This window comes from Heptranchias perlo, chromosome 14, assembly GCF_035084215.1.
Source record: "Heptranchias perlo isolate sHepPer1 chromosome 14, sHepPer1.hap1, whole genome shotgun sequence".
Taxonomy (NCBI): Eukaryota; Metazoa; Chordata; class Chondrichthyes; order Hexanchiformes; family Hexanchidae; genus Heptranchias; species Heptranchias perlo.
Genome location: NC_090338.1, coordinates 730435 through 751547, shown reverse-complemented (window position 1 = coordinate 751547; position 21113 = coordinate 730435). Strand labels below are relative to the sequence as shown.

Genomic DNA, 21113 nt, shown 5'->3' with positions numbered 1-21113 from the left:
CTTAACCTTCTAAACTCCAGAGAATACAACCTCAATTTGTGTAATTTCTCCTCGTAACTTAACCCTTGAAGTCCGGGTATCATTCTAGTAAACCTACGCTGCACTCCCTCCAAGGACAATATGTCCTTCCGAAGGTGCGGTGCCCAGACCTGCTCACAGTACTCCAGGTGCGGTCTAACCAGGGTTTTGTATAGCTGCAGCATAACTTCTGCCCCCTTGTACTCTTGTCCTCTAGATATAAAGGCCAGCATTCCATTAGCCTTCTTGATTATTTTCTGCACCTGTTCATGAAACTTCAATGATCTATGTACCTGAACCCCTAAGTCCCTTTGGACATCCATTGTTTTTAACTTTTTACCATTTAGAAAGGACCCTGTTCTATCCTTTTTTGATCCAAAGTGGATGACCTCACATTTGTCTACATTGAATTCCATTTGCCACAGTTTTGCCCATTCACCTAATCTATCAATATCCCTTTGTAATTTTATGTTTTCATCTACACTGCTTACAATGCCACCAATCTTTATGTCATGGGCAAACTTAGATATGAGACTTTCTATGCCTTCATCTAAGTCGTTAATAAATATTGTGAATAATTGAGGCCCCAAGACAGATCCCTGCGGGACTCCACTAGTCACATCCTGCCAATGTGAGTACCTTCCCATTATCCCTACTCTCTGTCACCTTTCGCTCAGCCAACTTCCTAACCAAGTCCATACTTTTCCCTCGATTCCATTGGCTTCTATCTTAGCTAAGAGTCTCTTATGTGGGACCTTATCAAATGCCTTCTGGAAATCCATATAAATAACATCCATTGACATTCCCCTGTCCACTACTTTAGTCACTTCTTCAAAAAATTCAATCTGGTTTGTCAGGCATGAACTTCCCCTTAAATGCATCTGTTCTATTTGCCTCAACTACTCCTTGTTTAGCAAGTTCCACGTTCTCACTGCTCTCTGGGTAAAGAAGTTTCTCCTGAATTCCCTATTGGATTTATTAGTGACTTTTCTCCACCCCAAGTTCTGGTCTCCCCCACAAGTGGAAACATCTTCTCTACGTCCACCCTATCAAACCCTATCATTATCTTAAAGACCTCCATCAGGTCACCCCTCAGTCTTCTCTTTTCTGGAGAAAAGAGCCCCAGCCTGTTCAGCCTTTCCTGATAGGTATAGCCTCTCAGTTCTGGTATCATTCTGGTAAATCTTTTTTGCACCCTCTCCAGTGCCTCGATGTCCTTTTTATAATATGGAGACCAGAACTATTCACAATACTCCAAGTGTGGTCTAACCAAGGTCGTGTACAATTTTAACATAACTTCCCTGCTTTTCAATTCTATCCCTCTAGAAATGAACCCCAGTGCTTGATTTGCCTTTTTTATGGCCTTATTAACCTGTGTCGCTACTTTTAGTGATTTGTGTATTTGTTCCCCCAGATCATAGAATCATAGATTGGTTACAACACAGAAGGAGGCCATTTGGCCCATCAAGCCTGTGCCGGCTCTTTGTAAGAGCAACCCATTTAGTCCCATTGCCCCGACCTATCCCCGTTGCCCTGCAAATTTTTCCCCTAGCAGAGATATTTGAATCATCCACCGCTACAGGTGAGGTGCCTGAAGATTGGAGGGTAGCAAATGTTGTGCCTTTGTTTAAGAAGGGCGGCAGGGAAAAGCCTGGGAACTACAGACCGGTGAGCCTGACATCTGTAGTGGGTAAGTTGTTAGAGGGTATTCTGAGAGACAGGATCTACGGGCATTTGGAGAGGCAGGGACTGATTAGGAACAGTCAGCATGGTTTTGTGAGAGGAAAATCATGTCTCATGAATTTGATTGAGTTTTTTGAAGGGGTAACCAAGAAGATAGATGAGGGCTGTGCAGTAGATGTGGTCTATATGGACTTCAGCAAAGCATTTGACAAGGTACCGCATGGTAGGTTGTTACATAAGGTTAAATCTCATGGGATCCAAGGTGAGGTAGTCAATTGGATACAAAATTGGCTTGACGACAGAAGACAGAGGGTGGTTGGAGAGGGTTGTTTTTCAAACTGGATGCCTGTGTCCAGCGGTGTGCCTCAGGGATCGGTGCTGGGTCCGCTGTTATTTGTTATTTATATTAATGATTTGGATGAGAATTTAGGAGGCATGGTTAGTAAGTTTGCAGATGACACCAAGATTGGTGGCATTGTGGACAGTGAAGAAGGTTATCTAGGATTGCAACGGGATCTTGATCAATTGGGCCAGTGGGCCGATGAATGGCAGATGGAGTTTAATTTAGATAAATGTGAGGTGATGCATTTTGGTAGATCGAATCGGGCCAGGACCTACTCAGTTAATGGTAGGGCGTTGGGGAGAGTTATAGAACAAAGAGATCTAGGAGTACAGGTTCATAGCTCCTTGAAAGTGGAGTCACAGGTGGATAGGGTGGTGAAGAAGGCTTTTGGCACGCTTGGTTTCATTGGTCAGAACATTGAATGCAGGAGTTGGGATGTCTTGTTGAAGTTGTACCGGGCATTGGTGAGGCCACACTTGGAGTACTGTGTACAGTTCTGGTCACCCTATTATAGAAAGGATATTATTAAACTAGAAAGAGTGCAGAAAAGATTTACTAGGATGCTACCGGGACTTGATGGTTTGACTTACAGGGAAAGGTTAGACAGACTGGGACTTTTTTCCCTGGAGAGTAGGAGGTTAAGGGGTGATCTTATAGAAGTCTATAAAATAATGAGGGGCATAGATAAGGTAGATAGTCAAAATCTTTTCCCAAAGGTAGGGGAGTCTATAACGAGGGGGCATAGATTTAAGGTGAGAGGAGAGAGATACAAAAGGGTCCAGAGGGGCAATTTTTTTCACTCAAAGGGTGGTGAGTGTCTGGAACGAGCTGCCAGAGGCAGTAGTAGAGGCGGGTACAATTTTGTCTTTTAAAAAGCATTTGGACAGTTACATGGGTAAGATGGGTATAGAGGGATATGGGCCAAGTGCAGGCAATTGGGACTAGCTTAGTGGTATAAACTGGGCGACATGGACATGTTGGGCCGAAGGGCCTGTTTCCATGTTGTAACTTCTATGATTCTATGATTCTATGAAGTGTTTATCCAATTCCTTTTTGAAAGCCATGATTGAATCTGCCTCCACCACCCTTTCAGGCAACGCATTCCAGATCATAACAACTCGCTGCATAAAAAAGTTTTTCCTCATGTCGCCTTTGGTTCTTTTGCCAATCAGCTTAAATCTCTGTCCTTTGGTTCTCGACCATTCTGCCAATGAGAACAGTTTCTCTTTACTCACTTTGTCTAAACCCTTCATGATTTTGAACATTTCTATCAAATCTCCTCTCAACTTTCTCTGCTCTAAGGAGAACAATCCCAGCTTGTCCAGTCGCTCCACATAACTGAAGTCCCTCATCCCTGGTACCATTCTAGTAAATCTTTTCTACACCCTTTCCAAGGTCTTCACATCTTTCCTAAAGTGCGGTGCCTAGAATTGGGCACAATACTCCAGTTGTGGCTGAACTAGTGTTTTATAAAGGTTCATCATGACTTCCTTGCTTTTGTACTCTATGCCTCTATTTATAAATATAAGGACTTGCACAACACCAGGTTATAGTCCAACAGCTTTGTTTTAAATCACAAGCTTTTGGAGCTTTCCTCCTTCGTCAGGTGAGTGAAGGGATTCTAAAAACGCATAGCATATATAGTCAGAGAACAATGCCTGGTGATTACAGATAGTCTTTCCAACTGCCCCCTATAACACCTCGGCTGGGAGACGATCACAGCAATCAAAGGTGTCGTTGGTCTTCAGACAGGTTAGCCACGGAAAACATTACATCCCAGTATACTGAATACACAATGGGTCAGATTACAAAGACAGAGAGAGAAAGAGACCCGAAAGGCAGAGAGAGAGAGAGAGAATGTCCAGTTGTATTAAAAACAGATAACTTTTTTTCGCTGGTGGGGTTACATGTAGCGTGACATGAACCCAAGATCCCGGTTGAGGCCGTCCTCATGGGTGCGGAACTTGGCTATCAATTTCTGCTCGACGATTTTGCGTTGTCGTGTGTCTTGAAGGCCGCCTTGGAGAACGCTTACCCAAAGATCGGAGGCTGAATGTCCTTGACTGCTGAAGTGTTCCCCGACTGGGAGGGAAGCCTCCTGTCTGGCGATTGTTGCGCGGTGTCCGTTCATCCGTTGTCGCAGTGTCTGCATGGTCTCGCCGATGTACCATGCTCCGGGGCATCCTTTCCTGCAACGTATGAGGTAGACAACGTTGGCCGAGTCACAGGAGTATGAACCATGTACCTGGTGGGTGGTGTCCTCTCGCATCTGTGTCCAGCTGAGCAGAGCCTGGAGAGGAGTGCTCCCACCGAGGCGGACTCTCCACAGCTGCCCCTGCCACCAGTGTCTGCTCGTGCTCATGTGTGTGGTGACTCACCTTGTGCGACCCCAACTAACTAAGGACAGGGACCCACCGAGATGTGTGTATCTCCGCTGGTGGATGACTTGCTCAGATGTGATGGTGCCCCCTCAGAGGCCGGCAGGTCCTCTGAGGAATCACCCTCCGCCGACACAGTGGTCGCTGAAGGCCCTGTAAGAGAACAGAAGGCAATAGTAAGCATGATGACAGATGTTGAGGTGCTGAAGATGGCACAGCATGTTAACATCAATTGATATTGTGTGTGCTGAATGTTAAAGTTGTGTCACCAGACGTTTGTCGGGTGCCAGTCTCAGCGACCCTGATGGACAGGCACTCGAGGGCGCGGCTCAGCTCCAGAGCCTCCTGCTCCGTGTCTGTGAGCACGACTACCTGTTGCGGCCCCCCCTCCGGTCCTCGCCTTCCACCGTGCATTCTGGGCTCTTTTCTCCTATAAGGGGAGAAAGTACAGATGCGTGAGGGAGTGATGGTGACGTGGCCAACCGCTGAATGCATTGGTTTGGGTGAGGCTGACCGTGAAAGAGATACATCAGAGTGTGAGTATGAGTCAGAGCCATGAGATTGTATGAGGATTGGGTTGAGTGGTAGTGGTGGGGTGAGTACTGGGGAGGTGAGGAAGTGGTGAGGAAGTGCAGGTAAGTTGAGGATGAGCTTTGAGTGGGTGTGAGGAGTGATATGGTAGAGTCGTGTTGGCAGCGCAGAATGAGTTGTGGGGTGGGGGCGGTGATGTGGAAGACGGAGTGTAGGAGAATGAGTAAGTGTACTCACTTTGACTGACCTGGTTAGATCATTGAAATGCTTCCTGCACTGGATCCAGGTGCAGGAGATGTTGCTGCTGCTGGTGACCTCCTCTGCCACCTCAAGCCAGGCCTTCTTGGTGGCAAAGGCAGGCCACTTCCTCCCGTCCGCCAGGTAGAAGATCTCTGTCCTCCTCCTCCTCCTCACCCCATCCAGTAGCACCTGGAGTGAGGCATCACTGAATCTCGGAGCAGCCTTTCCCCTGTGGTGCTCCATTGTGGTGTGTGGGTGTTTGCTCCAGAAGCAGCCATTGGAGGACTGCCCCTTTAAATAGAGCTCCTCCAGCTGACAGCCTGTGATGTGGGTGCGCAGGCCGCCCGCTGCGTGGGTTTCGGACGCTAAACCCGTAAGCCACATTAAGTGGCTCCAATTTACCCGCAATCGTGTGGGGAACGGATGGAATTTATTGGGCGGGTTACCCACGCACCCAATCGCCCCCCCGCTGCCATCCCACCTCCCCGCTAATATTGGGGCCAATGTATCCAAGTTTGCTGACAATACAAAGCTAGGTGGGAAAGTAAACTGTGAGGAGGACACAAAGAGTCTGCAAAGGGATATCGACAGGTTAAGTGAGTGGGCAAGAAGGTGACAGATGGAGTATAATGTGGGGAAATGTGAGGTTATTCACTTTGGTAGGAAGAATAGAAAAACAGAATATTTTTTAAATGGTGAGAAACTATGAAATGTTGATGTTCAGAGAGATTTGGGTGTCCTCGTACAAGAAACACAAAAAGTTAACATGCAGGTTCGGGGTCCCACATGGAAGCCTGGTCAAAAATGTACAAGCCCATGGGATCCAAGGGAAAGTGGCAAATTGGATCCAAAATTGGCTCCGTGGCAAGAAGCAAAGGGTAATGGTCGACGGGTGTTTTTGTGACTGGCAGGCTGTTTCCAGTGGGGTTCCGCAGGGCTCGGTACTCGGACCCTTGCTTTTTGTGATATATATTAATGATTAGGATGTAAATGTAAGGGGCATGATTGAGAAGTTTACACATGATACAAAAATTGTCCGTGTGGTTGATAGTGAGGAGGAAAGCTGTAGACTGCAGGAAGATATCAATGGACTGGTCAGGTGGGCAGAAAGGTGGTAAATGGAATTCAATCCGGAGAAGTGTGAGGTAATGCATTTGGGGAGAGCAAACAAGGCAAGGGAATACACAATAAATGGGAGATACTGAGAGGTGTAGAGGAAGTGAGGGACCTTGGAGTACATGTCCACAGATCCCTGAAGGTAGCAGGACAGGTAGATAAGGTGGTTAAGAAGGCATACGGGATACTTTCCTTTATTAGTCGAGGCACAGAATATAAGAGCAGGGAGGTTATGCTAGAACTGTATAAAACACTGGTTAGGCCACAGCTTGAGTTCTGTGTACAGTTCTGTTCACCACATTACAGGAAGGATGTAATTGCAATAGAGAGGGTACAGAGGAGATTTATGAGGATGTGGCCAGGACTGGAGAATTTTAGCTATGAGGATAGAGTGGATAGGAAGGACCTATTTCCCTTAGCAGAGGGGTCAATAACCAGGGGGCATGGATTTAAAGTGATTGGTGGAAGGATTAGAGGGGAGCTGAGGAGAATTTTTTCACCCAGAGGGTGGTGGGGGTCTGGAACTCACTGCCTGAGAGGGTGGGAGAGGCAGAAACCCTCAACTCATTTAAAAAGTACCTGGATGTGCACCTGAAGAGCCGTGACCTGCAGGGCTAAGGACCAAGTGCTGGAAAGTGGGATTAGGCTGGGGGGCTCACTTTCGGCTGGTGCTGGCGCAATGGCCTCCTTCTGTGCCGTAAATTTTCTATGATTCCATGATCCTAAGTACAGCAAGCAATTAGGAAGGCAAATGGCATGTTGTCCTTTATTGCAAGGGGATTGGAGTACAAGAGTAAGGAAGTCTTACTACAATTGTACAGGGCTTTGGTGAGACCTCACCTGGAGTACTGTGTACAGTTTTGGTCTCCTTACTTGCCTTAGAGGCGGTGCAACAAAGGTTCACTAGATTGATCCCTGGGTTGAGAGGGCTGTCCTATGGGGAGAGATTGAGTAGAATGGGCCTATACTCTCTGGAGTTTAGAAGAATGAGAGGTGTTCTCACTGAAACATATAAAATTTTGAGGGGGCTTGATGGGATAGATGCTGAGAGGTTGTTTCCCCTGGTTGGAGAGTCAAGAACTAAAGAGAATAGTCTCAGGATAAGGGGTCGGCCATTTAAGACTGACCTGAGGAGGAATTTCTTCACTCAGAGGGTTGTGAATCTTTGGAATTCTCTGCCCCAGAGGCTGTGGATGCTGAGTCATTGAATATATTCAAGGCTGAGATCGATAGATTTTTGGACTCTAGGGGAATCAAGGAATATGGGGATTGGGCCCATCCACCACCCTAAACATTCACTCCCTTCACCACCAACGCACTGTGTCTGCAGTGTGTACCATCCAGAGGATGCACTGCAGCAACTCGCCAAGGCTTCTTCGACAGCACCTCCCAAACCCGCGACCTCTACCACCTAGAAGGACAAGAGCAGCAGGCACATGGGAACAACACCACCTGCACGTTCCCCTCCAAGTCACACACCATCCCGACTTGGAAATATATCGCCGTTCCTTCATCATCGCTGGGTCAAAATCCTGGAACTCCCTTCCTAACAGCACTGTGGGAGAACCTTCACCACACGGACTGCAGCGGTTCAAGAAGGCAATAAATGCCGGCCTTGCCAGCGATGCCCACATCCCATGAACGAATAAAAAAAAGAATGCTGCGCGCATTCAGATAAAGAACCTTTAATTTTGTCTTTTTACCATTCTTTCCTACCCCGGCCCCATTTGCTCGTGCCCTCTTATGTTTGTTCGCTCTGTCCCTCCCTGACACACTCTGTTTATCATTACCCCCATCACTTTCCTGTACTACTTCCTTGTCTTTTCTCTTTATCAATCTAAACTCTCCGACACCTCCTCCTCCCTCCCCCTGGACCATGACCCCAACCCCGCACAGCCTGCTTCTACCTCCTTCCCAAGATCCACAAACAGGGAGACCCATCATTTCGGCCTGTCCTTGCCCCACGGAACTTATTGCCTCCCATCTTGACTCTATTTTTTCTCCCTTTGTCCGGTCTCTTCCAACTTACATCCACGACTCTTCTGACGCCCTCCGCCACTTTAACAGTTTCCAGTTCCCCGGCCCTAACTATCTCCTTTTCACCCTGGAATCCAGTCCCTCTACACCTCCATCCCCCACCAGGATGGCCTGCGGGCCCTCCGTTTTTCCTTTAACGGAGGCCCAACCAGTCCCCATCCACCACCACCACCCTCCTCCTCCGCCTGGCTGAACCTGTTCTTACATTGAACAACTTCTCCTTTGACTCCACTCACTTCCTCCAAATAAAAGGTGCTGCTATGGGAACCCATATGGGTCCTAGCTATACCTGCCTATTTGTGGGATATGTGGAACATTCCTTGTTCCAGTCCTGCTTGGGTTCCCTCCCTCACATCTTTTTCCAGTGCATTGATGACAGTATCGTTACTGTTTCCTGCTCTTGCCCCAAACTGGAAAATTTCATCAACTTTGCTTCCAATTTCCACCCTTCCCTCGCCCTCACATGGTCCATCTCCGACTCTTCCCTTCCCTTCCTCAACTTCTCTCTCTCCATTTCTAGAGATAGGCTGTCAGCCAATATCTGTTATAAGCCCACCGACTCCCACAGCTACCTTGATTACACTTCCTCCCACCCCACTTCCTGTAAGGACTCAATTCCTTTCTCCCAGTTTCTCTGTCTCTGTCGCACCTGTTCTGACGATGCCACCTTCCACACCAGTGCTTCCGATATGTCTTCCTTTTTCCTCAACCGAGGATTCTCCTCCACTGTAGTTGACAGGGCCCTCAACGTGTCCGTCCTATTTCCCGCACTTCTGCCCTCACCCCTTCCCTTCCCTCCCTGAACCATGATAGGGTCTCCCTCGTCCTCACCTTCCACCCCACCAGCCTCCACATTCAACGGATCATCCTCCACCATTTCCGCCACCTCCAGCCGATCCCATCACCAATCACATCTTACCCTCCCCTCCCCTCCCCTTTCAGCATTCCGAAGGGGCCGTTCCCTCCGCGACACCCTGGTCCACTCTTCCATCACCCCCAACACCCGCTCTCCTCCCCACAGCACCTTCCCGTCCGAGCGCAGGAGATGCAACACCTGCCCTTTCACCTCCTCCCTTCCCACCGTCCAGGGCCCCAAACACTCCTTCCAGGTGAAACAGTGATTTACTTGGACTTCTTTCAATTTACTATACTGTATCCGCTGCTCACAATGTGGTCTCCTCTACACTGGGGAGACCAAACGCAGACTGGGTGATCGCTTTGCTGAACACCTTCATTCAGGGCGACATGGACATGTTGGGCCGAAGGGCCTGTTTCCATGTTGTAACTTCTATGATTCTATGAGTCCACAAGTGTGACCCTGACCTGCCGGTCGCTTGTCATTTTAATTCCCCGTCCCACTCCCACTCTGACCTCTCTGTCCTCGGCCTCTTACTCTGTTCCAATGAAGCTCAATGGAAGCTCGAGGAACAGCACCTCATCTTTCGATCAGGCCCTTTACAACCTTCCGGACTCAACACTGATTTCAATAACTTCAGATCAGAATCACTGCTCCCATTTTTTCAGACAACAAGTGCTGGTAATGGTTCTGATGTTTCCATTTACAGCTCCTTTAGACCGATCTTTTGTTTCTTTATCTGTCCCATTCCCGCCTTCCTTCCCTTGCACCATCCATCCCTTTTGTCATTTAATCACTCCTGCCCTCCGCCCTCTCACAGACCTTCCCTTCTGTTCTTTCCTCCCCCCTCCCCCTTTTCCTGGCTCTGTTCTTGCTTAAAAACTTTAACACTTTAACATTTTCCAGTTCTGATGAAAGGTCTTTGACCTGAAACATTAACTCTGTTTCCCCACAGACGCTGCCTGACCTGCTGAGTATTTCCAGCATTTTGTTTTTATTTCAGAAATTCCTCCTCCTCTTTGGTCTTTGCTGCTCTATCCCATTTAGACTCTTATTCTCCCCCTTATTCTTGTGGCCTCTTTATTCTTCCTACTAAAATGTACCACCTCACACTTCTCTATATTGAAATTCATTTGCCAATTACATGCCCATTCTGTAAGTTTATTCATGTCTTCCTGTATTTTGTTGCTGTCCTCCCCAGTATTAACCACACCCCCTAATTTGGTGTCATCCAGAAATTTTGAAATTGTATTTCCGATTCCTGAGTCCAAATCCTTGATGTAAATTGTGAACAACAGTGGTCCCAGCACCGATCCCTGTGGAACACCACTTCCCACCTTTCACCAGTCTAAGTAACTACCCTTAACCCCCACTCTCTGTTTTCTGTTTTGTAGCCAGTTTGCTATCCATTCTGCTACCTGTCCCCTGACTCCACATGCTCTGACCTTAGTCATGAGTCTATAATGGGTACCTTACCCTTCTGGTCAGACATTCCATGTCCTAACAATCCCGTTTAAAATAATTCCCCTATTCCCCTCCCTTTATTCTTTCAGTGCTGATTTTAAATTTATTCCCCCCTAGTTTCTGACTCACTGACCAGAGGATATAATTTTTCCCATTTTACTTTATCAAAACCTCTCATGGTTTTCACCACCTCCCTCAGATCTCCTCCTCTGCTCTAATGAAAATAGCCCCAGTTTCTCTCCGTCTCTTTCCATAACTAACACCTCTCACCCTGGGACCATTTGAGGGAATCTCTCCTGCATCCTCTCCATGGCCGTTACATCCTTCCTAAAGCAGGACACTGGACACAATATTCTAACAGTGGCCTGAACACTGATCTGTAGAGGGTTAGCAGTCCCTCGTTGGTACTCAGTGCCTGTATTTATAGACTCTAGGAGCATGTTTGCTTTTGTTACAGATTTATCAAGATTTACGGATCTGAACCTCTCTCTCTGCTCCTCTCCTCTGTTTGACGTTTTTCCATTCAGTGTACATCTCCACTCCTTATTCTTCCTCCCCAAGTCTATCAGCTCACATTTCTCCACACTACGAATGCACTGCCCGAGGGGGTGGTGGAGGCAGATTCAATCGTGGCCTTCGAAAGGGAACTGGATAAGTACTTGAAAGGAAAAAATTTGCAGGGCTACAGGGATTGGGCGGGGGAGTGGGACGAGCTGGATTGCTCTTGCATAGAGCCGGGGCAGACTCAATGGGCTGAATGGCCTAATTCTGTGCTGTAACCTTTCTATGATTCTAAGTATCGTCAATCTACTCGCTCCTGCTCACTTACGGTTAACCGCGCAATGGGTTATATATTCGAGCTGAAGTCCTGTGATGCTGCCCATGGTGAATCAGTTCAGTGCAGGGTTTTACCAGGGAGACTGATTTATTCGCACTGGGACAGTGCTGGGATCTGAGAACATTGAGACGGGGCCTGGGATCCATCAGGATTGGAGAGGGGTTTTTTGGAGCATGGGGGAGCCAGTATTGAGGGCAGTGGGGGGGGAACAGGGTTGGGCCTTAGGATAAAGGGACCTTGGCCTGGTTTGAACTATCTGACCGCAGACCCATGGCACAGTTCTCAGGCCCCTCCCCAATTTCCCCAACATTAGCTGATTCCTGGCCCCGAATATTTCCCCCGAACCCACTGTAACTCTGGCAGGAGAGCAGGGGAACCCCCCCGGGAGAGACTGTACCCACCCCCCCCGGGAGAGACTGTACCCCCCCCCGCCGGGAGAGACTGTACACCCCCCCGGGAGAGACTGTACCCCCCCCGGGAGAGACTGTACCCCCCTCCCCCCCCCCCCCCCGGGAGAGACTGTACACCCCCCCCCCCCCCGCCGGGAGACACTGTACACCCCCCCCCCCCCCCCGCCGGGAGAGACTGTACACCCCCCCCCCCCCCGGGAGAGACTGTACCCCCCCCGGGAGAGACTGTACCCCCCCCCCCCCCCCCCGGGAGAGACTGTACCCTCCCCCCCCCCGGAGAGACTGTAACCCCCCTGCCGGGAGAGACTGTACCCCCCCGGGAGAGACTGTACCCCCCCCGGGAGAGACTGTACCCTCCCCCCCCCCGGAGAGACTGTAACCCCCCTGCCGGGAGAGACTGTACCCCCCCTGGGAGACACTGTACCCCCCACCCCCCTCCCCGGGAGAGACTGTACCCCCCCCCCCCCCCCGGGAGAGACTGTACCCCCCCCGGGAGAGACTGTACCCCCCCCCTGGGAGAGACTGTACCCCCCACCCCCCACCCCCGGGAGAGACCGTGGTCTGACTGACTCGGAAAATAAAATGCCTGTTTTCTTGCAGATGCATTTGAGAGAACGATTGGAAACTTCCTCCAGTTGGACATCGTTTGTAACAACGCCGGGATTGCTGATGAAATGAACTGGCAGAAATGTGTGGATGTGAATCTGGTGAGTCAGAGCATCGACTCCCGAGAGTGAAGAGAGCGGGGACTCGGGGAAAGGAGACACACACCCAAACTCCAGACCGTGCACACCCCCCACACACAGTGATGTGTGTACACACCCCCCACACACGGTGATGTGTGTACACACCCCCCACACACGGTGATGTGCGTACACACCCCCCACACACGGTGATGTGTGTACACACCCCGCTCACATACAGTGATGTGCGTACACACCCGCTCACACACAGTGATGTGCGTACACACACCCCACACACACAGTGATGTGCGTACACACACCCCACACACACAGTGATGTGTGTACACACACCCCACACATACAGTGATGTGTGTACACACCCCACACATACAGGTTAAGGGGTGATCTTATAGAAGTCTATAAAATAATGAGGGGCATAGATAAGGTCGATAGTCAAAATCTTTTCCCAAAGGTAGGGGAGTCTATAACGAGGGGGCACAGATTTAAGGTGAGAGGGGAGAGATACAAAAGGGTCCAGAGGGGCAATTTTTTCACTCAAAGGGTGGTGAGTGTCTGGAACGAGCTGCCAGAGGCAGTAGTAGAGGCGGGTACAATTTTGTCTTTTAAAAAGCATTTGGACAGTTACATGGGTAAGATGGGTATAGAGGGATATGGGCCAAGTGCAGGCAATTGGGACTAGCGTAGTGGTATAAACTGGGCGACATGGACATGTTGGGCCGAAGGGCCTGTTTCCATGTTGTAAACTTCTATGATTCTATGATTCTATGATGTGCGTGCACACCCCACACATACAGTGATGTGCGTACACAGCCCACACATACAGTGATGTGCGTACACACCCGCTCACACACAGTGATGTGTGTACACACCCCACACATACAGTGATATGTGTACATACCCCCACACACACAGTGATGTGTGTACACCCCCCCCACACACACAGTGATGTGTGTACACACCCCCAACACACAGCGATGTGTGTACACCCCCCCCCCACACACATACAGTGATGTGTGTACACACCCCGCTCACACAGTGATGTGTGTACACACCCCGCTCACACAGTGATGTGTGTACATCTTATAACTGAACGTGCCTGTACTGTCCTGTCTGAACGTGCCTGTACACTGCTGCTGCTTGTACTTGCTGACATTGTGTTGCTTGTCCTGCAGGTGAGTGTTATCAGAGGAACTTATCTGGGACTTCAGTACATGAGCAGAAAGAATGGTGGTGCAGGAGGGGTGATTATCAATGTGTCTTCCTTGGCAGGTAAGGTACAATTCACACAAACATCCAAAACCAGCTGACGGATGTTGTACTGATGAATATCCAAATGTATGTGGGGAATTGTGAAATTATTCACTTTAGAATCAGAGAAAGTTACAGCACAGAAGGAGGCCATTCGGCTCATCGTGTCTGTGGTGGCCGATATCCAGCTTAATCCCACTTTCCAACACTTGGTCCGTAGCCCTGTAGGTTACTTTGGTAGGAAGAGTAGAAAAGCGGAATATTTTTTAAAAGGTGAGAGAATAAGAAATGTTGGTGTTTAAAGAGATTTGGGTGACCTTGTACACGAATCACAGAAAGTTAACATGCAGGTACAGCAAGCAATTAGGAAGACAAATGGTATGTTGTTCTCTATTGCAAGGGGGTCGGAGTACAAGAGTAAGGAAGTCTTCCTGCAATTGTACAGGGCTTTGGTGAGACCACACCTGGAGTACTGTGTACAGTTTTGGTCTCTTTATCCAAGGAAGGATATACTTGCCTTAGAGGCGGTGCCATGAAGGATCACCAGATTAATTCCTGGGATGAGAGAGTTGTTCTATGAGGAGAGGTTGAGTAGAATGGGCCTATACTCTCTGGAGTTTAGAAGAATGAGAGGTGATCTCATTGAAATGTACAAAATTCTTCGAGGGCCTGACAGGGTAGATGTAAAAGGAGAGTCCGAGAGCGGGAGGAGAGTCCGAGAGGTGAACACAGTGTAAATCTAAGGCAATTCATGGCAGCAGAGCTCGCACCCGTGATATACTCCTCCTGCACTATGTGGGAAGTCATGGACACTACTGGTGTCCCTGGCGACCATGTGTGCAGGAAGTGTGTCCAGCTGCAGCTACTGGCTAACCGTATTTCGGAGCTGGAGCTGGAGCTGTGGGTGGATTCACTGTGGAGCATCCGCGATGCTGAGATTATCGTGGATAGCACGTTCAGTGAGGTGGTCACACCGCAGGTAAAGATTACACAGGCAGAAAGGAAATGGGTGACCACCAGGCAGAGTAAAAGGACTAGGCAGGTAGAGCAGGAGTCCCCTGGGGCCATCTCCCTCTCAAATAGATATACTGCTTTGGATACAGTTGGGGGAGATGGCTTATCAGGGGAAAGCAGCAAGAGCCAAGTTGTATGATGTCTCCCTGGTGCGAGGGTCAAGGATGTCACGGAGCGGCTGCAGGGCATCCTGGAGGGGGAGGGTGAACAGCCAGTAGTCGTGGTCCATATCGGTACCAACGACATAGGTAAGAAAAGGGATGAGGTCCTGCAAGGTGAATTTAAGGAGTTAGGAGATAAATTAAAAAGCAGGACCTCAAGGGTAGTGATCTCAGGATTACTACCAGTGCCACGTGCTAGTGAGTATAGGAACAGGAGAATAGACAGGATGAATGCGTGGCTGCAGGGATGGTGTAGGAGGGAGGGATTTAGATTCCTGGGACATTGGGACCGGTTCTGGGGAAGGTGGGACCTGTACAAGCGGGACGGGTTACACCCGAGCAGGACCGGGACCAATGTCCTCGCGGGGGTGTTTGTGAGTGCTGTTGGGGAAGGTTTAAACTAGAGTGGCAGGGGGATGGGAACCTGAGCGGGGAGTCAGAGGAGGGAGAAACAAGGATAGAAACAAAAGACAGAAAGGGAAGAAGCAATAGTGGAAGGCAGAGAAAACAAGGGCGAAAAACAAATAGGGCCATAGTGCAAAATAAAACTACGATGACTCGCAATCTTAAAAAGACAAGTCTAAAGGCAGTGTGTCTTAATACACGGAGCATTCGCAATAAGGTAGATGAATTAACAGCACAGATAGATATTAACGGTTATGATATAATTGCGATTACGGAGACATGGCTGCAGGGTGACCAAGGATGGGAACTGAACATCCAGGGGTATTCAATATTTAGGAAGGACAGGCAAAAAGGGAAAGGAGGTGGGGTAGCGTTGTTAGTAAAGGAGGAAATCAATGCAATAGTGAGGAAGGATATTGGCTCGGAAAATCACAATGTGGAATCTGTATGGGTGGAACTAAGAAACACCAAGGGGCAGAAAACGTTGGTGGGGGTTGTCGATAGGCCCCCAAACAGTAGTGGAGATGTAGGGGAGGGCATTAAACAGGAAATTAGAGACACATGCAAGAAGGGTACAACTATAATCATGGGTGACTTTAATTTACATATAGATTGGTTAAACCAAATTAGCAATAATACTGTGGGGGAGGAATTCCTGGAGTGTGTACGTGATGGATTTCTAGACCAATACGTTGAGGAACCAACTAGAGAACAGGCGATCCTAGACTGGGTATTGTGCAATGAGAAAGGATTAATTAACAATCTTGTTGTGCGGGGTCCCTTAGGGAAGAGCGACCATAACATGATAGAATTCCTCATTAAGATGGAGAGTGAAGTAGTTGAATCCGAAACTAGGGTCCTGAATCTAAATAAAGGAAATTACGAAAGTATGAGGTGCGAGTTGGCTATGATAGATTGGGGAACTTTACTAAAAGGGATGACGGTTGACAGGCAATGGCTAATATTTAAAGAACGTGTGCAGGAATTACAACAATTATTCATTCCTGTCTGGCGCAAAAATAAAACAGGAAAGGTGGCTCAACCGTGGCTTACAAAAGAAATTAGGGATAGTATTAGATCCAAAGAGGAGACATATAAAATTGCCAGAAAAAGCGGCAAGCCTGAGGATTGGGAGCAGTTCAGAATTCAGCAAAGGAGGACAAAGAGATTGATTAAGAGGGGAAAAATAGACCATGAGAGTAAACTAGCAGGGAACATAAAAACTAACTGTAAAAGCTTCTCTATCAATATATCAAGAGAAAATGATTATTACAGATTATTATCTGAATGGTGATAGATTGGGAAAAGGGGAGGTGCAACGAGACCTGGGTGTCCTTGTACACCAGTCGCTGAAAACGAGCATTCAGGTGCAGCAAGCAGTTAGGAAGGCGAATGGTATGTTGGCCTTCATTGCAAGAGGATTTGAGTACAGGAGCAGGGATGTCTTACTGCAGTTACACAGGGCCTTGGTGAGACCACATCTGGACTATTGTCTGCAGTTTTGGTCTCCTTATCTGAGGAAGGATGTCCTTGCCATGGAGGGAGTGCAACGAAGGTTTACCAGACTGATTCCTGGGATGGCAGGTCTGACGTATGAGGAGAGATTGGGTCGACTAGGCCTATATTCAGTAGAGTTTAGAAGAATGAGAGGTGATCTCATCGAAACATAAAATTATCACAGGACTAGACAGACCAGATGCAGGGAGGATGTTCCCGATGGCCGGGGAGTCCAGAACCAGGGGTCACAGTCTCAGGATACGGGGTATGCCATTTAGAACCGAGATGAGGGGAAATTTCTTCACTCAGAGGCTGGTGAACCTGTGGAATTCTCTACCACAGAAGGCAGTGGAGGCCAAGTCATTAGATGTATTCAAGAAGGAGATAGATATATTTCTTAATGCTAAAGGGATCAAGGGAAATGGGGAAAAAGCGGGAACAGGATACTGAGTTAGACGATCAGCCGTGATCATTTTGAATGGCGGAGCAGGCCCGAAGGGCCGAATGGCCTACTCTTGCTCCTATTTTCTATGTTTCTATGTGAGATACTGAGAGACTATTTCCCCTGGCTGGAGAATCTGGAACTAAATGTCATAGTCTTAGGATAAGGGATCGGCCATTTCAGACTGAGATGAGGAGGAATTTCTTCACTCAGAGGGTTGTGAATCTTTGGAATTCTCTGCCCCAGAGGGCTGTGGATGCTCAGTCATTGAAAATATTCAAGGCTGAGATCGATAGATTTTTGGGCACTAAGGGAATCAAGGGATATGTTTCAATGGTACGCTGGCCGTGTGCCCAGGGTACACTCACTGGCCGTGTGCCCAGGGTACGCTCACTGGCTGTGTGCCCAGGGTACGCTCACTGGCTGTGTGCCCGAGGTACGCTCACTGGCCGTGTGCCCAGGGTACGCTCACTGGCTGTGTGCCTGTGGTACGCTCACTGGCCGTGTGCCCAGGGTACGCTCACTGGCTGTGTGCCCGAGGTACGCTCACTGGCCGTGTGCCCGTGGTACACTCACTGGCCGTGTGCCCAGGGTACGCTCACTGGCCGTGTGCCTGTGGTACTCACTGGCCGTGTGCCCAGGGTATGCTCACTGGCCGTGTACGTGTGGTATGCTCACTGGCCGTGTGCCCGTGGTACTCACTGGCCGTGTACCTGGGGTACGCTCACTGGCCGTGGGCCCGGCGTATGCTCACTGGCCGTGTGCCCGTGGTACACATTGGCCGCGTACGCGTGGTATGCTCACTGGCCGTGTATCCGGGGTACGCTCACTGGCCGTGTACCCGGGGTACGCTCACTGGCCGTGTCCCCGGGGTACGCTCACTGGCCGTGTACCCGGGGTACGCTCACTGGTCGTGTATCCGGGGTACGCTCACTGGCCGTGTATCCGGGGTACGCTCACTGGCCGTGTACCCGGGGTATGCTCACTGGCCGTGTATCCGGGGTACGCTCACTGGCCGTGTATCCGGGGTACGCTCATTGGCCGTGTACCCGGGGTACGCTCACTGGCCGTGTATCCGGGGTACGCTCACTGGCCGTGTACGCGTGGTACGCTCACTGGCCGTGTATCCGGGGTACGCTCACTGGCCATGTACGCGTGGTATGCTCACTGGCCGTGTACCTGGGGTACGCTCATTGGCTGTGTACGCATGGTACGCTCACTGGCCGTGTATCCGGGGTACGCTCATTGGCCGTGTACCCGGGGTACGCTCACTGGCCGTGTATCCGGGGGTACGCTCACTGGCCATGTACGCGTGGTATGCTCACTGGCCGTGTACCTGGGGTACGCTCACAGGCCGTGGACCCAGGGTACGCTCACTGGCCGTGTATCCGGGTTACGCTCACTGGCCGTGTACCTGGGGTACTCACTGGCCATGTACGCGTGGTATGCTCATTGGCCGTGTACCCGGGGTACTCACTGGCCATGTACGTGTGGTATGCTCACTGGCCGTGTACGCGTGGTATGCTCACTGTCCGTGTACCCGGGGTATGCTCACTGGCCGTGTGCCCGGGTTACTCGCTGGCCGTGTATCCGGGGTATGCTCACTGGCCGTGTACCCGGGGTACGTTCATTGGCCGTGTACCCGGGGTACGCTCACTGGCCGTGTATCCGGGGTACGCTCATTGGCCGTGTACCCGGGGTACACTCACTGGCCGTGTATCCAGGGTACGCTCACTGGCCGTGTACCCGGGTTACGCTCACTGGCCATGTACGCGTGGTATGCACACTGGCCGTGTACCTGGGGTACGCTCACAGGCCGTGTACCCAGGGTACGCTCACTGGCCGTGTATCCGGGGTACGCTGACTGGCCGTGTACCCGTGGTACTCACTGGCCGTGGGCCCGGCGTATGTTCACTGGCCGTGTGCCCGTGGTACACATTGGCCGCGTACGCGTGGTATGCTCACTGGCCGTGTACCCGGCGTACGCTCACTGGCCGTGTACCCGGGGTACGCTCACTGGCCGTGTACCCGGGGTACGCTCACTGGCCGTGTACCCGGGGTACGCTCACTGGCCGTGTACCCGGGGTACGCTCACTGGCCGTGTACCCGGGGTACGCTCACTGGCCGTGTACCCGGGGTACGCTCACTGGCCGTGTACCCGGGGTACGCTCACTGGCCGTGTACCCGGGGTACGCTCACTGGCCATGTACGCGTGGTATGCTCACTGGCCGTGTACCTGGGGTACGCTCACAGGCCGTGTACCCGGGATACGCTCACTGGCCGTGTATCCGGGTTACGCTCACTGGCCGTGTACCTGGGGTACGCTCATTGGCCGTGTACCCGGGGTACGCTCACTGGCCGTGTATCCGGGGTACGCTCACTGGCCATGTACGCGTGGTATGCTCACTGGCCGTGTACCTGGGGTACGCTCACAGGCCGTGTACCCGGGGTACGCTCACTGGCCGTGTATCTGGGGTACTCACTGGCCATGTACGCGTGGTATGCTCATTGGCCGTCTACCCGGGGTATTCACTGGCCATGTACGTGTGGTATGCTCACTGGCCGTGTACGCGTGGTATGCTCAGTGGCCGTGTACCCGGGGTATGCTCACTGGCCGTGTATCCGGGGTACGCTCACTGGCCATGTACGCGTGGTATGCTCACTGGCCGTGTACCTGGGGTACGCTCACAGGCCGTGTACCCGGGGTACGCTCACTGGCCGTGTATCTGGGGTACTCACTGGCCATGTACGCGTGGTATGCTCATTGGCCGTGTACCCGGGGTATTCACTGGCCATGTACGTGTGGTATGCTCACTGGCCGTGTACGCGTGGTATGCTCAGTGGCCGTGTACCCGGGGTATGCTCACTGGCCGTGTGCCCGGGTTACTCACTGGCCGTGTATCCGGGGTATGCTCACTGGCTGTGTACCCGGGGTACGCTCACTGGCCGTGTATCCAGGGTACGCTCACTGGCTGTGTACCCGGGGTACGCTCACTGGCCGTGTACCCGGGTTACGCTCACTGGCCGTGTATCCGGGGTACGCTCACTGGCCATGTACGTGTGGTATGCTCACTGGCCGTGTACCTGGGGTACGCTCACAGGCCGTGTACCCAGGGTACGCTCACTGACCGTGTACCCGGGGCACGCTCACTGGCCGTGTATCCGGGTTACGCTCACTGGCCGTGTACCTGGGGTACGCTCATTGGCCGTGTACCCGGGGTACGCTCACTGGCCGTGTATCCGGGGTACGCTCACTGGCCATGTACGCGTGGTATGCTCACTGGCCGTGTACCTGGGGTACGCTCACAGGCCGTGTACCCGGGGTACGCTCACTGGCCGTGTATCCGGGTTACGCTCACTGGCCGTGTACCTGGGGTACGCTCACTGGCCGTGTATCTGGGGTACTCACTGGCCATGTACGCGTGGTATGCTCATTGGCCGTGTACCCGGGGTATTCACTGGCCATGTACGTGTGGTATGCTCACTGGCCGTGTACGCGTGGTATGCTCAGTGGCCGTGTACCCGGGGTATGCTCACTGGCCGTGTGCCCGGGTTACTCACTGGCCGTGTATCCGGGGTACGCTCACTGGCCGTGTACCCGGGGTACGCTCACTGGCCGTGTACCCGGGGTACGCTCACTGGCCGTGTATCCAGGGTACGCTCACTGGCTGTGTACCCGGGGTACGCTCACTGGCCGTGTACCCGGGGTACGCTCACTGGCCGTGTAT

At 50.9% G+C, this 21113-nt stretch overlaps 1 protein-coding gene across 2 annotated transcripts in view; it reads left to right on the top strand.

Moving 5' to 3' along the window:
• LOC137332244 (15-hydroxyprostaglandin dehydrogenase [NAD(+)]-like) overlaps nt 1-21113 on the top strand; it is a 142160-nt gene that overhangs the window by 73002 nt on the left and 48045 nt on the right. For both annotated transcript variants that reach the window (XM_067995936.1, XM_067995937.1), the window contains exons 4-5: nt 12515-12621; nt 13791-13887. In XM_067995936.1, coding sequence (XP_067852037.1) covers nt 12515-12621; nt 13791-13887 — 204 coding nt within the window. The remainder of the gene's footprint in view (nt 1-12514; nt 12622-13790; nt 13888-21113) is intronic.